The sequence below is a fragment of the Pipra filicauda genome, unplaced genomic scaffold (genome assembly GCF_003945595.2).
Source record: "Pipra filicauda isolate LSUMZ 115617 unplaced genomic scaffold, ASM394559v2 scaffold315_size853536_pilon, whole genome shotgun sequence".
In the NCBI taxonomy this organism is placed as follows: domain Eukaryota; kingdom Metazoa; phylum Chordata; class Aves; order Passeriformes; family Pipridae; genus Pipra; species Pipra filicauda.
This window is the reverse complement of record NW_024104438.1, coordinates 326314-348308: the sequence shown is the minus strand read 5'-3', so window position 1 is coordinate 348308 and position 21995 is coordinate 326314. Positions and strand designations below refer to the sequence as shown.

General features: G+C 48.1%; 1 protein-coding gene across 1 annotated transcript; it reads right to left on the bottom strand.

Annotated features, from left to right (window-relative positions):
* Positions 1-7792: 7792 nt before the first annotated feature.
* Positions 7793-10344, bottom strand: FOXI3 (forkhead box I3). The gene is made up of 2 exons (XM_027722843.2): positions 9645-10344; positions 7793-8438 (listed from the first exon to the last, which is right to left on the bottom strand). Exons 1-2 carry the CDS (start codon positions 10342-10344, stop codon positions 7849-7851), a joined length of 1290 nt encoding a protein of 429 aa, XP_027578644.1. The 3' UTR covers positions 7793-7848.
* Between the last annotated feature and the right edge of the window lie 11651 nt (positions 10345-21995).

The window sequence follows — 21995 nt, the reverse complement described above, 5'->3', positions numbered from 1 at the left end:
ACTGAACATTGCTACTGCAAAATCTTGGCAGATTTGTAATGCGGGGAAATGGATCACAAGTTTCTGATCACTGCAGCTCTCAGCTGCTGGTGTTATTTCTGGCAGATGTAGCACATTTCCAGTTGCCTTGTGGTTAAGAACAGGTCTTATACACTATGAAAATCCCTTGAGAGAGAACCAGTTCTTTGGATGTGCAGATCACTTGTGGGGTTTGGAGGGAGGAAGATTAAATGCTGCAGGATTTCCCAGGCAGGAACAATGTTCCTCTAGCAGCACCCATGTCTGTGTAAAGCCACTATAGATAAGATTTAGGAAAGAAATGCTGGGATCTGTTGTGCTTTCCTGTAACAGCACCAAGGAAGGATGAGTTTGGAGCCATGCCAGAGTGTTTCAGGCTGACTCAGCAGGGATGGTTTAGTGATGGAAACATTTGAAAGCATGGATTTGAAACCTAACTGCTACAGCACTGTGTGACCTTTAACAAATCACTTTCCCATGATGTTCCTTGACCCCTTGCAGTAAAACAAGGACAGCAACACTTCCTCGGTCATACTTGTCTCTTTGGATTGTCACCTTTCCAGGGTAGGGAATGAGGTTTCACACTGTGACAAGCAGCTGCTGTCTGGAATGAAAGAGCATTCAGAGTTATGCTAAATGACTTAACATTCATGACATGCTCATTGCTCTGGTCTTCCCACTGCTCACATCTTCCCTGCCAGAGACAGTGAAAATAAACACCGTCCCTTGTTCCATTATAATAAACACATTCCCTGATTCCTTGAAGGGTCTCCTTGGTTTCTTGTCAGGTCTGCTTCCCTGCCATGCTGTCAAGGATAAGAAGCAAATGTTGGAGAGGAAGAAGACACTAATTTTTCTCCACCAAAGTATCACAGCTTTTAGTATCTTCTGACAGTGTATATCCATGTTCAGTCACACACTGCCTCGGCTACTGAACCCAGCTGCTCTCCATTAGCTCACATAGGTTTTACATACAAGCAGGGATGAAGTGATCTCTACTTCTCCCATGAGCTGAGAGCTCTGTCTGAAGAAACTGTGGTTTATTTTCACTTGCTAACTTGTGTGAGAGCCACAAACTCACGTTGTCTTCACTAGGATGTGAATCTGTTTCCCTGAACTTGAAGATGAGCTCTGCTCCAAGGAAGGACCCTAATTAATGAAGAAGCTTCACCAGTGCAAGGCCAGGGCATGCCTTCATAGCTCTCTCAAGAGTGTTGCTCTCCTCTTGCACAGCAAAGGTTGTCCATCCTTCTGCCCCTGAGACATCTGATGATTTTGGTGCAACTGACCAAATAATGATTTGAGCTCACAGTTTCAAAACTGCTTAGGGGGCAGTGGAGCTGCAAATCTCAGTGCACCACAAATCTCAGCTCCTACCATCTCCTGACAGGCTGCCCTTCACCAGCAGCTTTTTCTGGGAGAAATTCAGAGCAACCTGGACATGTAAGAAACAGGATTTCCCTGCAAACCCAAAAGCTTTATAATTCATAAACAGTTTTTGCAGCAGGAAAGAGAGAATATGCATTACATTTTGATCATGATGCACTGCTGGAAAAGGTGCTTACACAGACCACAGCAGTATGTGAACAGGAATACAATAAGCAGAGGAAAGAAAGCTCAACAAACCTTCCTGTCCCACCTCAAAGAAATTCCCTGGCTTTCTCCAGAACTGAATGAACTAAAGCAAGGCTGAGTTGCTGCTGCATGGGAGAAGGAAAGGCTATGAAGAAGCTTTCTTCTCCCATGACATAGGATGCTCACTTATGGATTCGGCCTGTGTCTTGCTTTGAAACCTTCTTGGACTCCTCCATCTCTGGTGACCATGGTACTATTTGTAACCAGATACAAGTCCCCACATGACAGATATCCCATATCTGCAGATATCCTGCTCTTGGAGAGGTCTAAAATCTCAACCTAAATTAGTTCTTCAGGTTTCCTTGGCATTGCATGGAGAGAAACAGGCACCTGCAGAGAGCAACTCGTCTGGCCTAACTTAGCCAGCATTTTTTTAGGGTGAGACTCAATGTCCTAAAGCACAGAGATCCCCAAGGTACCTCCTAAGGTACCTTCTCTGGTCTGTTTTGAACCTGTTGCCCAATAACTTCACTGGATGTCCATTGTCTAGACTAGAAGAACACCTGTATGAGTGTAAATGTCATTTCTACACACAAGCAACATAATTTGGCCCCATTTGAGTATCATTCCCACTGCTGAAGGAAGCCCAAGCTTGGTTCTGCTCCATGTTCACTTTGACTCCCTCAGCTGTTCTGGAGTTGAGGCACCAACCCTGTGTCTTCCAGGATCACTATTTGTGGTAGCCCTGAAGGGGTAGGTGAGGTGTGCGTTCTGCCACCCTCTGAACTGGCCTGGGAGGGAAATGACACAGCTCAGCTCCACGATTTACTTTAATGAGATATAAAATCAGCACCCCTTGAAGGGTCCAAGGGCAGATTAACCATCAGTCCTGACCTGATTTGTCGCTGTTATTGCAAACGTGGATTGGCCGCACGGTGAGAGCTTTGCTTTGTCAATAAATCCCAGACACAATGGACTGCAGGAAAGGGAAAACGATCCCAGGAGCTGGGGAGGATGGGGGAGACAGCTTCCGCTCTCCTACGGCAGCCAATTGCCTGGATCAGGCCTACAATGTTTAATTCACAAACATGCAATCTTTAGCTCCTTTTACGTGTCCCCAGGCAGTCTCATAGACACCACCTGAAGTATATTAGAGCCTGGCTGATTATGGGTCTGCTCCAAAGCCCTCTGAAGTCAGTGGGAGTCTTTCCCCTGACTTCACTGTGTTTGGGGCAGGCCCTGGATGAATATCCCTCAGGTTAGACTGTTTAATCATCCATTCAGCAGTACACAAAGCAGATCACATACACTTTTAGCCTGCATTGTATGGTGTTATGAAACGAGAAGATTATTTGATATGATTCAGAGATAGCTCCGGTATAAGGTAAAAAAAAAAATAACACCTTTGATGTTTAACATTACACTTCAGTTATTCCTTGAGGGGCATATTCTCGTCACCTTACCCAGGTGAATATTGCTCTCGGTAATTTGGTCAAAAACATTCCAACAACCTTCTTTTCAACAGAAAATGTTGGGGGGTGGGGGGAGAGCAGGGGCGGAAATTCAGCTTGATGGAGATTTCTGCCGAAAAGAGAAAAAAAAAAAAGGTAAATTTTGTGGTTTTCTCCTTTCGACAATCAGGAAAAAAAAGAATAAAAATTGGTTTGAAGGGATTTTATAACAGGACAATAAAACTTGTCTTTTTTGTCTTTTTTTTGACTTTTTTTTTTTTTTTTTTTTTTTTTTTTTTTTTTTTTTTTTTTTTGCCTAGGGAGAAACAACAATTTCCCAACAATTGCATTTGCCATGTGGCACAGCTATTTCCAGCTGAGGTATCAACCATGTATGTACTAGCAACCAGGCCTGATTCTCATCTTGACTCTCTCAGGTCAAGCTATAAAATGAGGCTTTGTCCCTCTTATTTTATTTGCTATCAGAACAAGACTGACAGGACCACCTTCCATGAACAAGGGGGGTAAAATTTAGGTACATTGCACCCCAAAGCAGGCCTTGTGGGGCCTTATATCAAGAAGCCTGATGAAGATTTTTCTGTTATCTGTAGATACACAAAGAGGGCAAGGGCAAGATACCTGTAGTTTACTTGAACACTTCTGTATCATTTGAACTATTCCTAGAGATTTCAGGAAAAAATCGCCCTCAATCAGTATTAAAAAAAAAAAAAAAAAGGCAATAAAACCTTCTGTACAGGCACAACACACCGTGGCCAAATTCCACGGACTTTGTGAGCAACAGGGCAAATCAAAGCCTCCTCCTTCAGAGGAGAAGCAAACCACAGTCCATGGCCAGTGGCAATAATTGAAGCCCCATTTCTAAGAGATTTGGCGGGGGATGAAACCCAGCGCGGATGGCTGTGTTCTGCCTCTTGAATCCCCTCCCACCGCCCCGCAATACCCTCGGTGCTGCTGCTGGGGGCGGGGGGTTTAACTTTACTGGCACAAGAGTTTCCTTTGTTGATGGGAGCTGGGTCTCCTCTAGGGGACTGGGCTGATCCAGCTGTACTGGCAAAGCCTTTGTACTGTGGAGCAGCTCAAGTGCAGACCTGCAGTGGGTGCCTGCCCGCACCTTTGCTGGCAGGTCGATAAGACCAGTGCTGAGTAAAGTTAAACGACCCCGTGCTGGAGAAGTGCCACACGTAGGAGCCAGCAAGCACCTGTGTTACTGATCCAGCACATCTCTTGAAATGCCTCTGGACTGCACTTCTTTTCAAGCAGGGAATGTCTTTCCTTAGGAGGTGTGTGTGCTGGGAGAGCCACGGTCCCTGGCTGGGGGTGTTTCAGCGCAGGGCACAGGTACCAGGCAGCTGTGCTCGCAGTTATCAGCACAACCACAGTTTCACATGGAGCACCACAGTCCTGCCCGGGTGGGGTGGCATCTTCAGGATGCCTAGAAAGATTGGAGAAAGCAAGCAAAGATGAGACTTCCTGAGATCCTTGGTGTTAGTGTCCAGCAGCTGGGATCTGTGGGCTCACAGGTCACCCACGTGAGATCACTGCTCCCCTAAAGCCTATGAGATTCTGTGTAGAACACATTTTACAGAGTGATTCCAAAGGCTGCCAGAGCAGAGAGGATGGAGGCCTGAAGTTAGTGCCTCTCTCCAAGAGAAGGACAATTCTTGGCTGACTTTTCTGGGAGCAGGCTATGCCCTGGGCTTCTGGACCATCACCTGACCCAGCCTGGGAAGAGGCTCATTGTCATGGAGAACTGCCCATCCCAGGCATGGACTTGGCATTTAGAGGGGAGTGGGGGCCCTCAGAGTGGGACAGCAGGCTAATTGCCTTTGTCTTTCACCTCCTTCAATCGGGCAATCTCAGTAAATCCCTAAGCCCACGACAAAAGCCCTGCTACTTTTAAGTGCCTTTCATTAAACTCAATCCTCTTGCCCTCCCACTCCCAAGATTTGCTAAAAAAAAAGTCTCTTTTAATGACAAAAGGAAACCTAAAAGGCTGCCATTGGTTCATTCACTTGGTTCCTCTGCAGACTAGGTGTCTATTTGCTGAAATCTACTCTGGAGTGTCCCTTGGGCAGGTCCTTTACCCTGAGCACACCAGGGGTGGTTCCTCAGCAGGAGGGGCCACAGGCCCTGGTTCCAGCTAAGGGTGTACTTTCCTTGGAAGGAGTGGGATTTGGTGCTAATGGCTGGACAGGCGCACTGGAGACAATCAGACTTGACAAAACCTCCCTGGAGCCCACCACCATCCCTCAGGAGTGGGGCTGGAGCACTGTGGTGGGTGAATCCTTCCCTGACTCTGCTCTGGCAGGTTCTGGCTATGCCACCAACAACCGACGTGGTACAAGGTCCTTTGAGCCACAGGATATTTTCTGAGAACATACTGCCAGGTGCAGGCCACAGAGCAACACAAATCTGCCAGATTTGAGATCCTCAGGAGCAAACATTTATGGATAATGCCTGCAGAAACATACAGCTGATGGAAGTGGCAAAGAGTAAATGCCGAAACAAATCCGGGTGGAAGAACACGAGCTGGACACACATGAGTGTCCCGTGTTGGTCCAGTGCTTGGTAAGGTCTGACAGCAGGCTGGCAGAGTGGGGAAGGGGTGCAATGGTCACTTAGACATGTGAGTATGCAGTTCCTGGGCTTACTTAATGACTGGCTCTTTATCTTTTGGAGGCTTAGGGAATCCCTCCACTGCTTTTAGATCAAACTCAGCAGTCCAAAATCCAAATAAAGCTATTCCACACCTGGTGGGATTGAACTCCAGCAGAACAAGACTGACCACCTTGTCTTTTTTCCTAGTAGTAATCTGCCCTTTCCCTCCCATTACCACTACCACTGCATCACCTGAGACAAAATTAAAATCAAGAGGAATTATCCCTAAAGCCAGGAAGATGGTATCTGTGCTGGGAAGGTGTGAGGGAGGGGGGGATGAGGCAGGAGTTGCCACCCGCCCACTGGTCTCAGCGATTGCACAAGTGGCGGTTGGCCAGTGCTGATGTTTTGTCATGGCTTCATTATGAAGAGCTGGTCTTGCATCACTGCCCCGTACTGTTATGCAGGTAGCCAGTGAAGAGGTGCCACCAACTGTTTTGTTTTCTGAATAGCCTGCAGAGATGGCCTTACATCACGGCAGATGCTTGAATGTTAAACAGCTGCAATTTCATGCTTAACTTCATTATTGATGCTGCATTCCTCATGAAGACACTTAAATTTATGCTCTAACCACACACAGCCCCCCAACAAACAGCTTATGCAAAATGGCAAGAATTAGGGGTTGATTGTTCATCATAATGGCTGCTTGATGGATTCTCCTTTCCCAGCAGCAGGAAATCAGGAAGGCTTCTCTGAAGTGCTGCCTGGTTCACTAGCTGACTGGTCCCACCTCCTGACTAGCCCACAGTGTAAGCAGGTGCAATCTCATTAGAGAAAAACTAATTTGCAAAAACGGACCAAGCCAACAGCCAAGTTCAGACCTCGTACCTCCTGCTAGCTGGCACCGCGCTGGAACCAGCCCCGCTGCTTTTACTTTTGCAAGCTTTTATTTTTTTTACTAAACCAGGCTGAAAAAGGACAGTTGCAATTCAGAACGTTGACAAAAACAAACAAACAAAAAATCCAAGAGTGCCCACTCTGCACAGAGAGATTCCAAGAGGCTGTAAAACAGCTGTGTCTCCTGATCTGATATCCCAGATCAGATGTTTTTCTGTTTTGCTGCACAGATGAAATTGTTCATAAATCTTTGCACCTTTTATCCCAAACCACGTGAAAGAAAAACCTGTCTCCCACAGTTTTAAAATACTTCAAACATGCTGAGGAACAACCAGGCCAACATCTAACAATTGTTAACATTTTATTCCCAATAGCTGTTCAGCCTGAAAAGTTTCATTAATACACTAACGAACAAAAACAAAACCAACAAAAAATTCAAAACAAATAAAACAACAAAAAAAAGAAGGGGAAACGAAGTAAAATAAACTTTAACAAAGTTTAAAACACATTATAAATAAGTACAGCTCCAGAGCATAATTTACAAATATAAAACCACATAGAAACGTATGTACAGAAGAGCTACATTACGTACAAATATGTATAAAAATAGCCCAGTGTTTATTCTTATGCGAAAGCTGCATGGCTAGAGTTATCTTTGGTACTAAGCTCAAGGAAAAGGGTTGTTTTACAAGACACAGCCCCGCTGTACAATATGCCATGCACAGGAAGACCCTCTGTGAGTTTGAGAAGGTTTTGGGTGGGTTGTTTACCCAGAGTATCCCCCTGTGCATTGCATATTGCAGGAGCAGGGCAGAAGCAAGGGCTTACAGAGGCAATTGCTGGTAGAAGAGTTTTTTTAATACATTGTACAAGGCACTTCATAAGAAATCTCTTCATTTTCTTTTTCCTGTTCTCTTCTAAGACTCACTGGATGTCTACACTTGGCTCTTGCCAATACCACTTTATGGTTATAGTTTTTAAACTTCTGGTTCTACATTCAGGATTAGAAACCTCTGAAAACATTAATTCAGTCCACGCCTGTAGAATTTAGATGGCAAACCACCTAAACCACCTAACATTTTCCAGGATGGGGAAAAGACTTTGCATCTGCCTTCTGCTGGTGTTTAAAGGGTGTTCTTGTTCTGAAAGGTGAGAAGATCCGTCTTCCTGGGAGAACTCCTGGGAAGTGTCCACATTGAAATGCTGTTTGCAGTAAGCATATGGTCCTCTGTGCTGCCAGGTACACCTGCAACTCCCATTCCCTTTGCAGCCCGACGGCCCCAGGACCCTACACCTCAGTTCCATCCCGGGTGTAGATGAGGCTGTTCACCGTGAAGTTGTAGTAGTGGTTGTACTGGGCTCCCTGGCTGCTGCTGCTGGGATGGAAGGAGCTGTAGTAGGCGGGGGAAGGTCCCGCAACCCGCTGCAGCTGGTCTGGTGAAGGCACCTCCTGAGAAGAGCTGCTGGAAGGGGTGAAAGTGCCACTGCTCAGCTGTCCAGCAGAGAAGTTCCTGTGATGCAGGTCACTGCTGAGACCCCCCGTCAGCCGGCTGCCCCCGCTGCTCAGGGAGCTCATGCCGCTGAAGAAGGTGCTGAGGCAGCTGGGGGTGGATGAAATGATACCGGAGGGAGAGGAGCTTTTTGGATGGTCCCTGGCAGAAGGTGAGGGGTCCAGCTCCGGGGGTGGGCTGTTTCCACATGGTTTGCCCGTGGCTGGGATGGGTCGCTCTTCCTCGGCCTTCAGGCCCCCCAGAGAGGAGGCCGCGGATGCGGTGGCAGGGGCGTTGGGCTCAGAGCGCCGCTTGCGCTTGCGACGGAAGTTCCCGTTGTCAAACATCTTCTCACAGTTGGGATCTAAGGTCCAGTAGTTTCCCTTCCCTGGTGGAAAACAGGAGACACAAGAGAGAAAGTCAGCTTCTGTGACAGCGAACCCCACTGCTGACAGATAAGCAGCACCCATGTCTTGTCTGACTGGCACAGACCCCACATCTCTCCTACACCTGTTTCTCCTCTCTGTTGTCCATCCAGTGTATGGATCCAAAACCTGTTTCCAGGACATCACCACCTCCATCCCTCCAATGCTCAAGTGAACCTTAAGGTCACATGGAGGAGGAGAACCCATCACAGAGCATAAACCTCTGGGGAGAATCTGTACCTCTACCTCAGACTTAGCTAAAGAAAGCAAGACGTGGGGCTCCCCTTGCTCTGGCTGCCTCACAGAAGCTGGGGTAATTGCTGCCATCTCAGCACTGATTGACAAGGCAGTGTCCCTGCCATGGCTCTTCTCAGAAAGGCTGATGGAAAGCCGGGCTGACACACTCCGGCACTCCGAGAGGACAGCAGGACAGCAGCACTGAGCTGTGGGGGTCGCAGACAAGCCGCCCCACGCACAAGACTTGGTGCGAGGTGCTGTAGTGGCACCAGCTGTCCCCACGCGCCTCCTGCCCACGGCCAGGATGGGCGCAATGACCCCACAAGGTCCCGAGCGGGTCCCGCCCGGCCCGTCCCCGCCCCGCCGGGACGGACCAGCGCTGCCCGGGCGCGCCCCCGCCCACTCCCGGGCACCGGCTGTGCCCCGGGGCCGGGCTGGACAGCGGCGGGCAGGGAGGGGAGCCGTGAATCACGGCCCAAGGAGCCGGGCCTTGCACAACCCGGGCTGCTCGGGGAGGGGGCGAGGGCTGCGGCCAGCCGGCCCCCGCCTACACCTCCCGCGGGGCAGCGCCGGGCCAGGCTGGGGCGAAGGGGAACGGTCACCTCACAGCGCCCGGGTGAGGGGACGGGGGAGCCCGATCTCCTCCTTGGCGCCCCCGAGGATACGAGGGAACGCGGTCTCATCACAGCGCCGAGCGCGGGCTCCTCAAAGTGCCCGATGAGAGGGGATGGAGGAGCGCGGTCTCCTCTCAGCACCGGCCCCGAGGGGACGGGGGAACGCGATCTCCTCACTGCGCCCGACTAGCAGGGACAAGGGACCCCCCCGGCCACGGGGACCACTGCCACCCCCTCTGTTCACGGCGGTGCCAGCGGCTCCTCCGCTCCCTGCCCCCGCTGCCCCCGCCAGCCCTCCCGTCCGGCGCGGGACCTCACCGGGGTCGTCCTCGTCGCGGGGCACCTTTCGGAAGCAGTCGTTGAGGCTGAGGTTGTGGCGGATGCTGTTCTGCCACCCGGCCTTGCTGCGCTTGTAGAAGGGGAAGTTCTCGGCCACGTACTGGTAGATGTGGCTGAGGGTGAGCTTCCTCTCGGGCGCGCTCTGGATGGCCATGGCGATCAGCGCCGAGTACGAGTAGGGCGGCCGCACCAGCTTCAGCAACTCCTCCTGGCTGGCCAGGCTCAGCCAGCTCAGCTCCGCGCCGCCCGTCGAAGGCGACCCGGGGGCCGGGGGCGAGCCCACGAGCTGCCCGCCCCGGGAGCAGCCGTACGAGGCGGGCGGCAGGAAGGGTGCGGCGGCGGCGGCGGCGGCGCCGGGCGGGCCCTGCAGGTAAGGCGCGGGGCTGTTCATGCCCCACAGGTACCCGGCGTTGGCGGGCGCCCCGTAGTCCCCCAGCGCGTACCCGCCCGCCCGCTGCCCCGACGAGGCGGCGGCGGCGGCAGCGGCGGCGGCGGCCGCGGCGGCGGCAGCGGCGGCGCCGGGCGGGTGCAGGCTGGGCTGGGGGTAGACGCTGAAGTTCTCGCTGCAGTACACCGCCATGTCGGGGGCTTCCTGCGCGCTGCGGGGCTGCGGGGGCGCGGGGGCGGCCGCCGGCGCCGAGGCTCTGGGCTGCGCCTGCTGCAACTCACCGGCGCTCATAATCCCTGGCCATGCAGGGCGGCCGGCGGTCCCCCCCACAGCTCCCGTCCTTCTCCCGGCGACAACCCCCCGCCCCGCGGCCCCGGTGGCCCCAGACCAAAAAACTCCCAGGGGGCTGCCGCGCGGCGCCCTTATAGGCGCTGCCGTGTGCCCGGACTCCCCGCCCGGGGACGGGGCCGGGGCTGGGCGGGCGGGCGGCGGCGCGCAGGGAGCAGCCAGTAGCGCTGCTTGGCGGCGGGGAGGGGGCGGAGGGGGGCAAGGCCGGGCCCCGAGAGCCGCGATGGGGGAGGGACCGGCGGGGGAGCTGCGGAGGCACCAGGGATTTGGCTCCCGGCAGCGCGGGGGCAGCATCCCCGAGCCGGACCCACCCCCCGGGCTGTGCCCGTCCCTCCACTCGCTCCAAGTCCTGGGGGTTTCTCCGCTCTACCCGGCCGACCCCCGCCTCTTCCGGCCCCTTCCCGGGGCTCTACGAGTTGCCCCGGCGCTCAGGGATGCGACCCCCCTTTCCCACGGATGCGATGGTCCCCGATCCCTTCGGCCCCGACGTTGAGGTCGGAGGGGGGTGAACATCGCTGCGGTTCCCACGACGGGAGCGCGAAGGGTGAAGTTCGCTTAAGTTCTGTTCCTGAGTTGTAATTTTACCGCCCGTCTCACAGAAGCTGTGACTGAGATCTCAGTTTATAAGCTTTGGATAAGGAATTGCTTTGGATAAGGAATTGCCCGAAATTAAACAAACAAACACCAGCGGCGTGTTCGCTCGCACCGCGGGCGGAACGGGCTGGCGGGCACAGGGCGAGATTTAGTGAATAAAAGTTGATTTTCGCCTTAGTGTTCCGGGGCAGCCTGAGCTAAAGCGCATCCCTTTGCAGAGAAGAAGCTCTCGGTGTTCACAACAATCCCGACACCCGGGATATATACGGGGATCAGCTCTGGCAAATCCTCTGGTCCGGAGCACACGTGTAACAACAAAAATACTCAGCGGTGCGAGAGGATTTAGAGAGTCTTTGTCGGTCGCTTACCAGATACGTGAGATATACATCTCATCCCCGCCTCTTAAATAGGGCTGTTATTCAGTTTTCTGCTGGTAAAAATGACTGAAAATGCCCTTTCCCGGTACATATGCGAAGTGTTCTCTGCAAGCACCGGACGTCAGGATTTGAGGGAGAGAGGAGCTTTTGGGAAAAGTTTTTGCGTTTTATGTCCTCGATAAAATAGTTAGAAACGCACTCGTAAATTAGTGAAGCTGAATCGGGGAAGCTTTCCCAGGCTGACTCCCATTCCAAATTTTCATCCCTTGTGTGATCTAAGTAGCGATATAATAGCTGAAGGATTTTCAACTTTGTATTTCGTTTTAAAACAAGTGAACAAACATTTTGGATACAGAGAATCACCTAAAAGTGACTGAGTTAAAGAGTTACGATTTGGGGTTTTCTCCATCATAAGGGAGTTCGGTTTTTTTGTTGTTACTGTCTTTTTCTTCGTGGTTTTTTTTAAATTAATTTTTTGTTTGTTTGTTTGTTTGTTTTGTGTTTTATTTTTTTTTCCTTTCTTCTTTTTCTGCTGTTATTTTTTTCTGTCACTGTTGCGTTTGCTGATTTTATTTTGCATCCTTTGGGGAAAGAGCTTCCCGTTTGTATTTGGATAGGCGGAAGGCAGAAGAAAAGTTTACATTACGTTTTGCAAGGTGCCTTTTCCCCTCTCAGCTTCCTTGCCTTTGCGATTTATAACAGCTCCGCATCTCTTTAGAGCAGGGTAGCACTGGAAAATGCTGGTTTGAAGCCTGACCGGACAACAGGCATCTAAACCAAGCAGTTTATTGGGAAGTCACAGCTAGAAAGGACATTTAAAGGACAAGAAAGATTTTTAAAAAGCAACTTCCGTCTGTGTTTGAAGAACTAAGCCGAAAATATTATTCTCTAAAATTGCAACAAATCTGTGTTTATCCGTTTGGTCAAAACCCCCACGATCGTCGCAGGAGGAAGAGGAGCGGTCAATGGTACCGCCGTATCGCTCAGAATTGAGGTTTTTGCTCCAGGGACTTGATGTTTTTGGGCAAGGGCAGAGCCATCTAGAGGAATAGCCCGGCTATGGCGAGGCAGGGAAGGCAGTTCCCCTCACAGGCATGGTGTGCTGCCTTCGAGTTTTCCTTAGCTAATTTCTCTGCTTCCAACAAAGGAAACGGGTGAGAAAAATAATGCTGAATTAGCTCTAATAAAAGTACGTGTCCTCAGAAAACTCCAGCTCGCTTTACCAAATAGTAAGGAATGTGAAACAAAAATAGCTTCAGAAAGGTTATTACATAGCTGGGATGGCACGAATATGCAAACCAACACTTAATTTAAAGAGCGGAGAGAATAAAGCTTTGATGGTGTGACGGCTATAAAAACATTTAATTTTCTTAATGCATTTATCCTGCAAGTAGTGTGCAGTGTTGCCTCGAAACATCGTCAGCTCTCAGTACAGACCTGTTGCTGTTCCCTTCTGCCAAGGCACGAGGAGAGCATGAAGAGATCCAGCACCCTGCCTCTCTGCTTTCTAAATGCTGCTTTTTTTTCCAGAGAGCTCTGGGAGACGTTTGCCTTGCAGAAATGCACCGGGTAGCTGGCAAAAGATGCTGAAACACTGAACTGAAATCAGTTTCAAGGTAAGAGTCTGAGGCTACTGTCCATCACTGGGAGCAGGCTTGGGGCTGGGTTTTGGCAAAGCTTTGACATGACTCTGTTATTACTGAGTGCTGGGGACATTCGTTAGTGTTTCCACTGAGTGTGGGGCAGGGAGGTCTGCTGGGTAGGGGACCCCATGGCACCTCGGTGTTGGGCTGAGCCATAGCCCCAGCCAGCTGCAATTAAGTGCAAACCTCTCCAGCCTGCTGCCTTGGAAAGTGTTTCAAGACTTCCCAAGGAATAATGCCTCAGGAGAGCAAAGTCCTCCCCATCCTTGCCTTGTGCTTGCCACACTGTTCACTTTTGTGTTGCACTTGTCCTTGTCATGTGTGTGACAAGCGCTTTTCCCCCTGCTAGGAAGACACTGTGTTTGCCTCTAAGGCCCAACTCCTCTGAACATGTAGATACAAGCTTAACTTTCCTGTTGTGAATCTCAGGCGTGTGCAGCTGAACACAGAAACCTGAAAATGCTTCAGACCTGAGCACCCAGCTTTGCAGCGGGAACCGATACCTGCACCCACCTGGGTCTCTCTCCATTTCTCGAGGATGCTGAGGTCCTGGCACAAGGTATGTGTTGGAGGATCAGGACATACTAGCCCATATTGGCTGATATTGCTATTATTGGGAGGATAGAGAAACCAGGATCCCTTCAATGACTCTGAATTGCTGCAGTGAAGCAGGAACCACAGGTTTGTTTTGTTTTGGCTGCACTGGCAATATAAGTCTCACTTTTTCCCCAGGGCTGGCAAGAAGCAAGGCAGCAACTCTATGGCCCACATACAACCTGCACATGAAACATTTGTTTATATCTTTCTCCAAAGTAGTCAATGAAATTGGGATTGAGTTCTTGATCCTCAGGGACAAAATGGGAAAATTATCTTTTCTCTTGCAGTGGTTCAGTACTATGGCTCCACCCTCAAGAACAGTAAGGAATTGACTAAGAACAGCTCAAATTAAATTTAAGATCTGGTATCACTCACTTACAGCCAAGCATATTCCTCCCTATACTGAGTACTTCACACCTATTAATGTGCTGTAAGAATGTCTCTTTTTTTCCATCAACCTCTGATTTGTCCTGCAAATGGCTAACAGAGAATATCTGATGGTGTGCAACAGAGGTTTCACTGCCATGCATTTGGGAAGGGTGTTCTGTGTACGTGTATACAGGTTGAAGTAATTTTTATCCCTTACCTAAGGAGAATAATGTATATTCCTCCCTCCCTGTATCTAGTCATCTATTGGACCGAAGTTCTGGCGATTAAATTTTGCCAACTTACCTTACGATAAGATCAGAGGTTTCCAAATCTTTCTTGATTTTTCAGACCCTACAACATTTCCTGGGGAGGTGTCCTCATTCCACGATGTTCAGGCTACCGACAACAGGCTTGATTTTGTTTCGTTTCGAGTTCATGGTCTCTGTAAAACACTGCAGGCTGCAGACTGAGGGTTAGCGTTTTGGGATAGCACATATTTTCCCACTGTGTTTATGTGCTGCTGAGTGTGATGGAGCTCCTGGACCCGGCCACAAGGCAAGAAATAAATCACAGTTCATCCCAAGCCAAAGTTGCTCCAGCTCTTTAGGCTGCTGGGAGCGAACACCATCGCTGAAAGAAGCTGTTCTGTGTCCACTCCTCGCTGCTCTTTATGGCTTCCGTGCTCACACAAGTGTTTCTGTCGCTGTAGACTGGGCCACTAATCCAGTTTGAGAGGAAAACCCTCTTCCCAATCCTATTTTAAATTTTTTTTTCCCCTTTTTTACCCCCTCAGGTTAGTTTTAGCCTGGGCCTGCCTAGTCCCTTCCTGAGTGGAGCTTGTTAGTGACTGATTAGCCGAAGTTTTGATAAAAGCTTCATTGTTTGTAACCTCTGTAAGTTACTCGGAGCTGTGCTCCTAATAAAAGTGGGATTAAATAGACACCTTGGGAGTGAGACAGTTGCAAGTGGAAATTTCAGAGTTTTGAGGGACAGAGGGATGTGACCAAGCTTCAGTAACTCCGTGTATCAGAAGCGATTTTACCAAAACTGGAAAAAAGCCTGACTTTTGTGTTTTGGGGGAAAAAGGAACCTGGTGGGAGACAGAAGGAAATCAGCTGTTAGCGGGTGGATTAAGCACATGCTCCAGGGCTTTGGTAAGGGTTTGCAGAAGCTCTCAGTGCCCTGCATTCCTCTATCCTCTCCTCAGTCTTAAAATTCGTATAAAGTATTTTAAAATCCCCACTCTGATCCTGTGAATTTAATCTTTCCTCATTTTATTTTTGCAACAGTAAAAAAGTCCATCTGGCAAGGAGGTGTGCCTGGCTTGGTACTATTAGATGATAACTTATCTGGGGGGAGTGTTAAGCAAGGGGCTTCTTCCCTCTTGCTTAAAGGAAGAAGCTGATCTGGGTTGAAATAAATCACCTTCTTGCTTTTTACATGTTTTTGATGTGTAATGGGATATTTCAAATGGAGCTTGGTGCTCTGGGCTGGTTGCCCTATAATGGTTACTCCTACAGGAGAAGGTAAAGGCCAATATCTTTTGGTCTCAATTCGTCCAAATGAGCCAACTATGCCCTGGAATGAATAATGGAAACAGAAAAACATAAATTTATGGTCAGCTAAGGAAAAAATAATTGGAACTATTAGTAGATAAAGGCAGTAGCTGTCATCACCACAACCACAAGGAAACGGAGGAGTATTAAATAAGTATGTCTTTTCCATGTTTGTCGGGGGGAGACAAATCAGATAGTGTATTACTATCAGGTACTGGTGGAAGAGCATTTTGGGCTCCATTAGTAACTAGGAATTATGTTGAATGGCAGCCACATAAATGAAATATTTTATGATCAGCCAGGCCCGGTAATTCACAGCCAAGAGTTTCAGAACTCTTTGAACCAGTATCATGTGGTCCATTGATGCTGGCTTTTCATTTTGGGACACTGGGAAGCTTTTAGAGGATTAAGAAAGCTGATATTGGCTCATTATTTGAAAAGATTGGGCAAGGGATTGGGTGGTGCTGGGACTGTCAGCCTGTCACTGTTAAAGGCAAGAAATAGTGGGCACATCACTTGATTAATGAATTCTTAGAGGAAGGCAATGGAATAGATGCCAATGAGTGTGTGTACACAGAAAAGAGACCTTGTCAAATTAATTTGCTGTTGTTCTCCAGGAAGAGGAAGTGACTCTTGATATAACTGATTTTTGAAAGTATTTGATTAGTGCCATCTTGGAGGTGGATTTTTACAAAGTGATATGAAATCCCCATGGTGCAATTAAACAGATATCTCAGAATGCCACTGTGAAAAAGAAGTCCTTGAGTCTCTTTTCAGGGAAATTTTGTGGAAATTGTCTCATTATTCTGTTTCTGTCACCGATTTTGGAGGAAAATAAAGAGTCATTGTCTACTAAATGTTTAGGAGTCTAAAACTGGGGCTATGGAGTGTTAAATAATGAAGAAGACAGTTCACTGACATGGAGCTACCTCTGCATGGGGACAGAGAGCAAAGGGGCAGGGTGTCTTTTGATATGGAGAAGCAAAAGGACACATTCGGGAAAAATATATGAGATTGAAGAGGTGATGGAGTCTGTCTCAGGAATTAATAATTTTTTTTAACGTTTTTGTAGTTCTTGTGAATTATCAGCTGTTCCTTGTTGTGTTTTTTGGGTGAATGAAGCATAGAAATAAGGAATTATAATAATTTTGTATTGATGCTGTGTGAAATTGTGATGGCACATATAAAATAATGAGTAGCAGGGTAAAGTTACAGGGATGAAGTTGTTTATTATCCAGTCAAATAAAAGAGCTATATCAAATAAAACTGGTAGGAACCATGTTCGTGAGCAGATACCACTGTACACAACAGGCAACTATGCCTTGAAGCTTCTCAAGGAACTCTCTTTAATTAATTACATGAAGGGAGTATTATGGGTGACTTGTTTGCAGTCTAAAATATCTATGCAAGGGGCTGAAGCATGAGGATAAAGGACAAAGTCAGAAGAGGAATCAGTGGCCAGACCTGAAGCAGGACAGATAGAAGGGGCTCAATTCAGCAGCTCACACACGGATAGCTGTCCACAGTGATCTCCCATGTTCCTATTTTCCTACCAGCAACCTGCCTTGAACGTTGGACTATACTCCTGCTCCAGACTCAGGTGTTCTTCAGTTGCTTTGCTGTCTTTGCACTGTGATTAATTTTGTCCAGTACAGATAAGTTCAGTGATATTTCTGTCCAGGGTTTGTTGCCCAGTCTGGCAGGTGATTCTGGAAATTTAGATGCTGCTGTGATGCCTAAATTAGAATTGCCCTCTCTTGGAAGTGTGGCTCTTATGAGAAGGGCTGAGCACTTTTTCATCTCTTAAGCCGAAACCCCACTCATGGAAAGTACTCAAAAAATGCAAAGCAACAGGTGCTGAGACCCACAGGGCCATGTCAGCTATAAAGTGTGCTGGAAAGAAACATTTTGAGGTCTGTTCACTCTTCTTGGCCATGTAGGTGCTATCTGACATCTGTGACTCGGTGTCTGATGAGGGGACGTGGTTCAGCAGAAGGATTGCTGCTAATGGAAGCTTTAGCCAGCAGAAACAGGAATCTGAGATCACTTCGGGTAAAATCTCACTGCTAATGAGCCAGTTAGAGATGTGCCAGCATAATACTGTATGCATTTGAAAATCAGGTGGACAGACGAGGGAGCAATGCTGTGTGGGAAAACCTTGTTTTGAGGCAGTGATGCAAAACGCAGGAGAGACATCAGCAGGAATCAGAGTTGTAAAAAGAAAACCCTGGTAAACTCAAGGTTTGCCACCTTACAGAAATCAGTCTTCCCATTCAGGGCTGTGGAACAGGTTTCCTAATGCTTATAGAGGTATGGGCTCCTGTAACAGATGTGGAGGAAGAATTTCCTTGATTTCTTTGAAGAGTTTCAGGTGATTTTGCTGCCAGTCAAGGCATGCCTAAGCCATACCTTGGTAGTGAACCATTCATGTGCCCAGTGACTGATGTTTGTGACTGACTGGCACGTGTCAAACACTGGCAAAGACAGTACTAACCAGGAGCAGATCTGATGAGTGCCTACAGGCTTTCATGAGGCTCTACATAAGCAAAAAGAAGTGCAACTGCAAAATTAACAGACAACAGAGCTGAAAACTCTGGTTGGCACTTAGGAAGACCAAAATTAGTAAGTACAGGAAGAACAAGCCCTGGGTTTCCCTTGGAGCAGTGGTCTTCTGCAGTCATAATCTCATCACCTGTCTCAACAATATTTATTTAACACTGCTTGGTGAGAGAGAAAGCAAGCAGCCACTGAGCCTGGGTGTTGGAAGACATTCTCCACCTGGCCAGAGCAAAGCAGAAAGCATAGGTGAAAACATGTACTCTGAGCAGGCATACACAGAGCAAAAGTGAAAATAGCAAGGGCAGTCAAGGAGAACTGGTTTAAAAGAAGGCAGCATTAAAACATTCTTGTGGAAATCCAAATTAAGATAGTCTTTTTATATTAAACATTAAGGAAGAAGAACTAGTGTATCCTCCTCAACATTAATGTTGAGTAGAGCTCCCTGCTTTCAAAGAAGGACAGCTGAAGAGATGGGTGAAATATCACCAGGGTTTTTACAGATGACTGATCAAGAGATAAAGAGATTCTCAGTGTTTGGGAGATTATAACGCTTCAGAAGCAGATTGACAAGAAGAATCTTGCTAGCAGAGGTGCAAAGAAGGCTGAGAGAATTGGAAATGTTCAGCCTGGAGAAAAGAAGACTCTGAGGTGACCTTATTTTGGCTTTTCAGTACTTGAAGGGAGCCTGCAAGAGAGCTGGAGAGGGACTTTTTACAAGGGCATGTAGTGACAGGACAAAGATTTAAACTGAAAAATGACAGGTTTAGATTGGATATCAGGAAGAAATCCTTTACTGTGAGTGTGATGATGCACAGGCACAGGTTGCTCAGAGAAGTTGTGGATGCCCCATCCCTGGAAGTGTTCAAGTCCAGGTGGGACTGGGCTTTGAGCAACCTGGTCTAGTGGAAGGTGTCCCTGCCCATAGAGGAGGGAGCTTGAAACTGGGTGATCTTTAAGGTCCTTTCCAACCCAAACCATTCTATAATTCTGTGAAAGTTCAGGAGATTGAAGAAATCTGAGGGGCTGAGAATGGATCGATGGGGCTGTAGCATGGATCACTGACTCAACTTGGAAACCGTATGCTATCAGGAAAGAAAAGATCCTTTAGACAAGGAACAGTGCTCCTATTAAGTGAATTCCCACAAGGAACCTTCCAAACTCTGTGTGTTTCCTGATACCCAAGCAAATTCCTCACTGTGTTCCTTGCTGGAGGATTCAGAAAGTAGATTCAGTTTCCACAAAGTAAGAGGGACACTACAGCAAAACCAGAGGCAGGTCACTGGCGAGTTCAGAGATATCAAGAAGCACTTCAGTTCTTCAGTTGCACAATTTCAAGAAGTCATTTGACCCAGTATGTGGCAATAGGTGTGTGGAGTGTCCTGGGGCTATATGATATGTGTAAGAAGCTGCTGAAAAACATTATGAAGAGGTGAGGTCAGCAGTCCTGGTCAAGAACAAGCTGAACAACTGGTTCAACACAATGACTGGTAGCAGACAGGGTGACTTGATAATTCACAATGACTTCTGGAGCTGCCTGTAGAAAGTGAAGGATGGAGTTACAGTCACCAAAGACTTTGGGCAAAGTTAGAAGATCAAAAACCTGAGGATGATCACATATTCAGTGGTGGTGCTCGTGCATCATATGTGCCAAGTCGGGTTGGTGTGTCCCATGATGAATGATGTAGATCAAACATTGGTGTGAGCCAGACAAAGACCAGGAGGAAAGGGAGAAAGGAAGAGAACTACACGGACAGGTAGCAGCCGGGTGGACAAGATGGACAGCCCCATTTATCTGAGAAATTTTACCACACAGGTCAGCAGCACATCCTCACAGAGATCTGAAATAGGATGTAGCTGGCACATGTAGGCGTAGATCAACTTCAGCAGTCATGAAAAGACACAGACAAATGGTGGAAGCAAAAACCAGGCTATTCAGTAGGTCCCTGTCCTTGCTTTGTGTGCAAAGAAATGAATGGTCAGGAAGGCAAAACAAAAAAAAAAAGACAATTGGTCTTTGCAATGAAACGTCACAGATTGTGAGAGCATGCCAGAACTGGGACAGTCAGAAGGAGGATATGTAAAAGGCATGAGGAAGCTCTACTGCTGGCTGGCTGGCTGGATAATCACATTCAAGGTACCCTGTTCTTTATTCTGGTAAAGGGAAGAGGATTAAGATCCAGATGCTAGGAGAAATGAGTACATTGCTTTTTGTTTTGGTTTCTTTTCGTTGTTGTTTTACATTTTTCTCAGCAGAGGTGTGGACCCTTAGGTACTGCATTGACACCTGAAAGCAGCTACTCCTTAATATTCCCTCATAGACCCTTTGGGTCTGCAGTCTGCAGATCGAAGGGGTGGAAGACATAAGAAAAGGAGCCTTTATTTGCTGAACACAGTGGAGCACTTGAGAATGGCCTGTAACTGTACCCTATGGTCATTAGTCTGTGGGACAAAAAATAAAGGGCAAAACTCTCTGAAAATGGAGGTGGCAAAGACAAGGGAACTGGGACGGAAAAGGGACAAAGGGTAGATTTATTCATGCAGCAGTTTCAGTTCATCCTTGAGCAATGAAACCACTTTGAGTTTCCAAATATGGGACCTATGCCACCAGATCACTCTAATGGGCCAGGCAGACAGAACCCTGACAGCAACCAGCACCAAGCATGCAGAACAAGAGGCAAAATCCAATTCAAATTTCCACACTCTCCCCTTGATGTGTGATCTGGCTTTCTGCATGTCAGGAGATTTCTGTGGAGTGGTGAATTCTCATTGCGTGCTTCCAAAGTTTTGGATGGGATCCCTAAAAAAAAAAAAATAAAATGTTCAGGATGGAGAGAACCAGATGATTTAATCTGGGTTGTAGGAAGGGTGAGTGAGATAGAGGTGATTGAGCAGCATCAAAGGGTGACAATCAATTTGAATTTCCCCAGAAGTGATGTTGATGCCTGTGTTGCTTCTCCCCGTGCTTTTTCTTTAATTAAATACCAAATGTTCCATTAGCAGTTGGAATAACATGCTGTTCTTGGGGAAAAGAAAACCCGAGTAATCCCTTTATCTGCTAAAATAGATGATTTCTAGTAGATTAAACAATGGCCTTTCAGCTACCAGAGCATAGTTCAGGCCATAATTGAAGTCCTCTCCCTGGCCTCTCCTCGGTCCCTCGCAGCCAGTAGTCCGTGGAGCCCCATCATCAGAGATAACCTCAGTGACTCTTGTCTGCTGTGAGTGTTTCTCCACATGAGGAGATTAGTCAGAGATAAAGCATATTACCTGAAAATAATAAGTGATTATGGTCCCGAACTGTCTCTCCACATTCATTTCATGCTGGTTAACCCTTGCAAAACTGGCTGCTGGTTGGGTTTAGGTCTTTGAAGAGGAGGGAGGGTGAAGGAAGCTTTTCCAGTGGCTGAGTGGAAAAGGAGAAATTCCACCTTTTGTTGTCTGTGTGGGGATTTCTGGGAATGGCAGGAGGCACTGGGCTCCTTGCATTGCTACACCCCACAGTCCGTGGAGGAGCTGGAGCTGTGCCTTGTGGTGTTCTTGTGGGGTCCCATCACCCTCTGCCTCCCCGTGCTGGTCAGCTTGAAGCTGTGGGGTCTTAAAATTCCCTTGCAAGTCATCTTCCATTTACCTGATAACAGCACAGGAGAACACTGGGTGCCCAGTACACACACACACACACACTGCTGCATTTCCACTGCTGCACTGGACAGGACCCTGTTGTGGGCTCAGCTGGGACCTGCAGTATTCCATGCTGTTAAATTATTAGTGTGGACCAGCCCTGCTTTGGGATTCACAGTACTCTCCCATCTCCAGGCACAGCTCAGAGGATATGAACTTCTCAGTGGGCAGTTTTCATGGGACCAGTCTGTTACTGGCAGTGCTGGCTGGGCTGTGTGGAT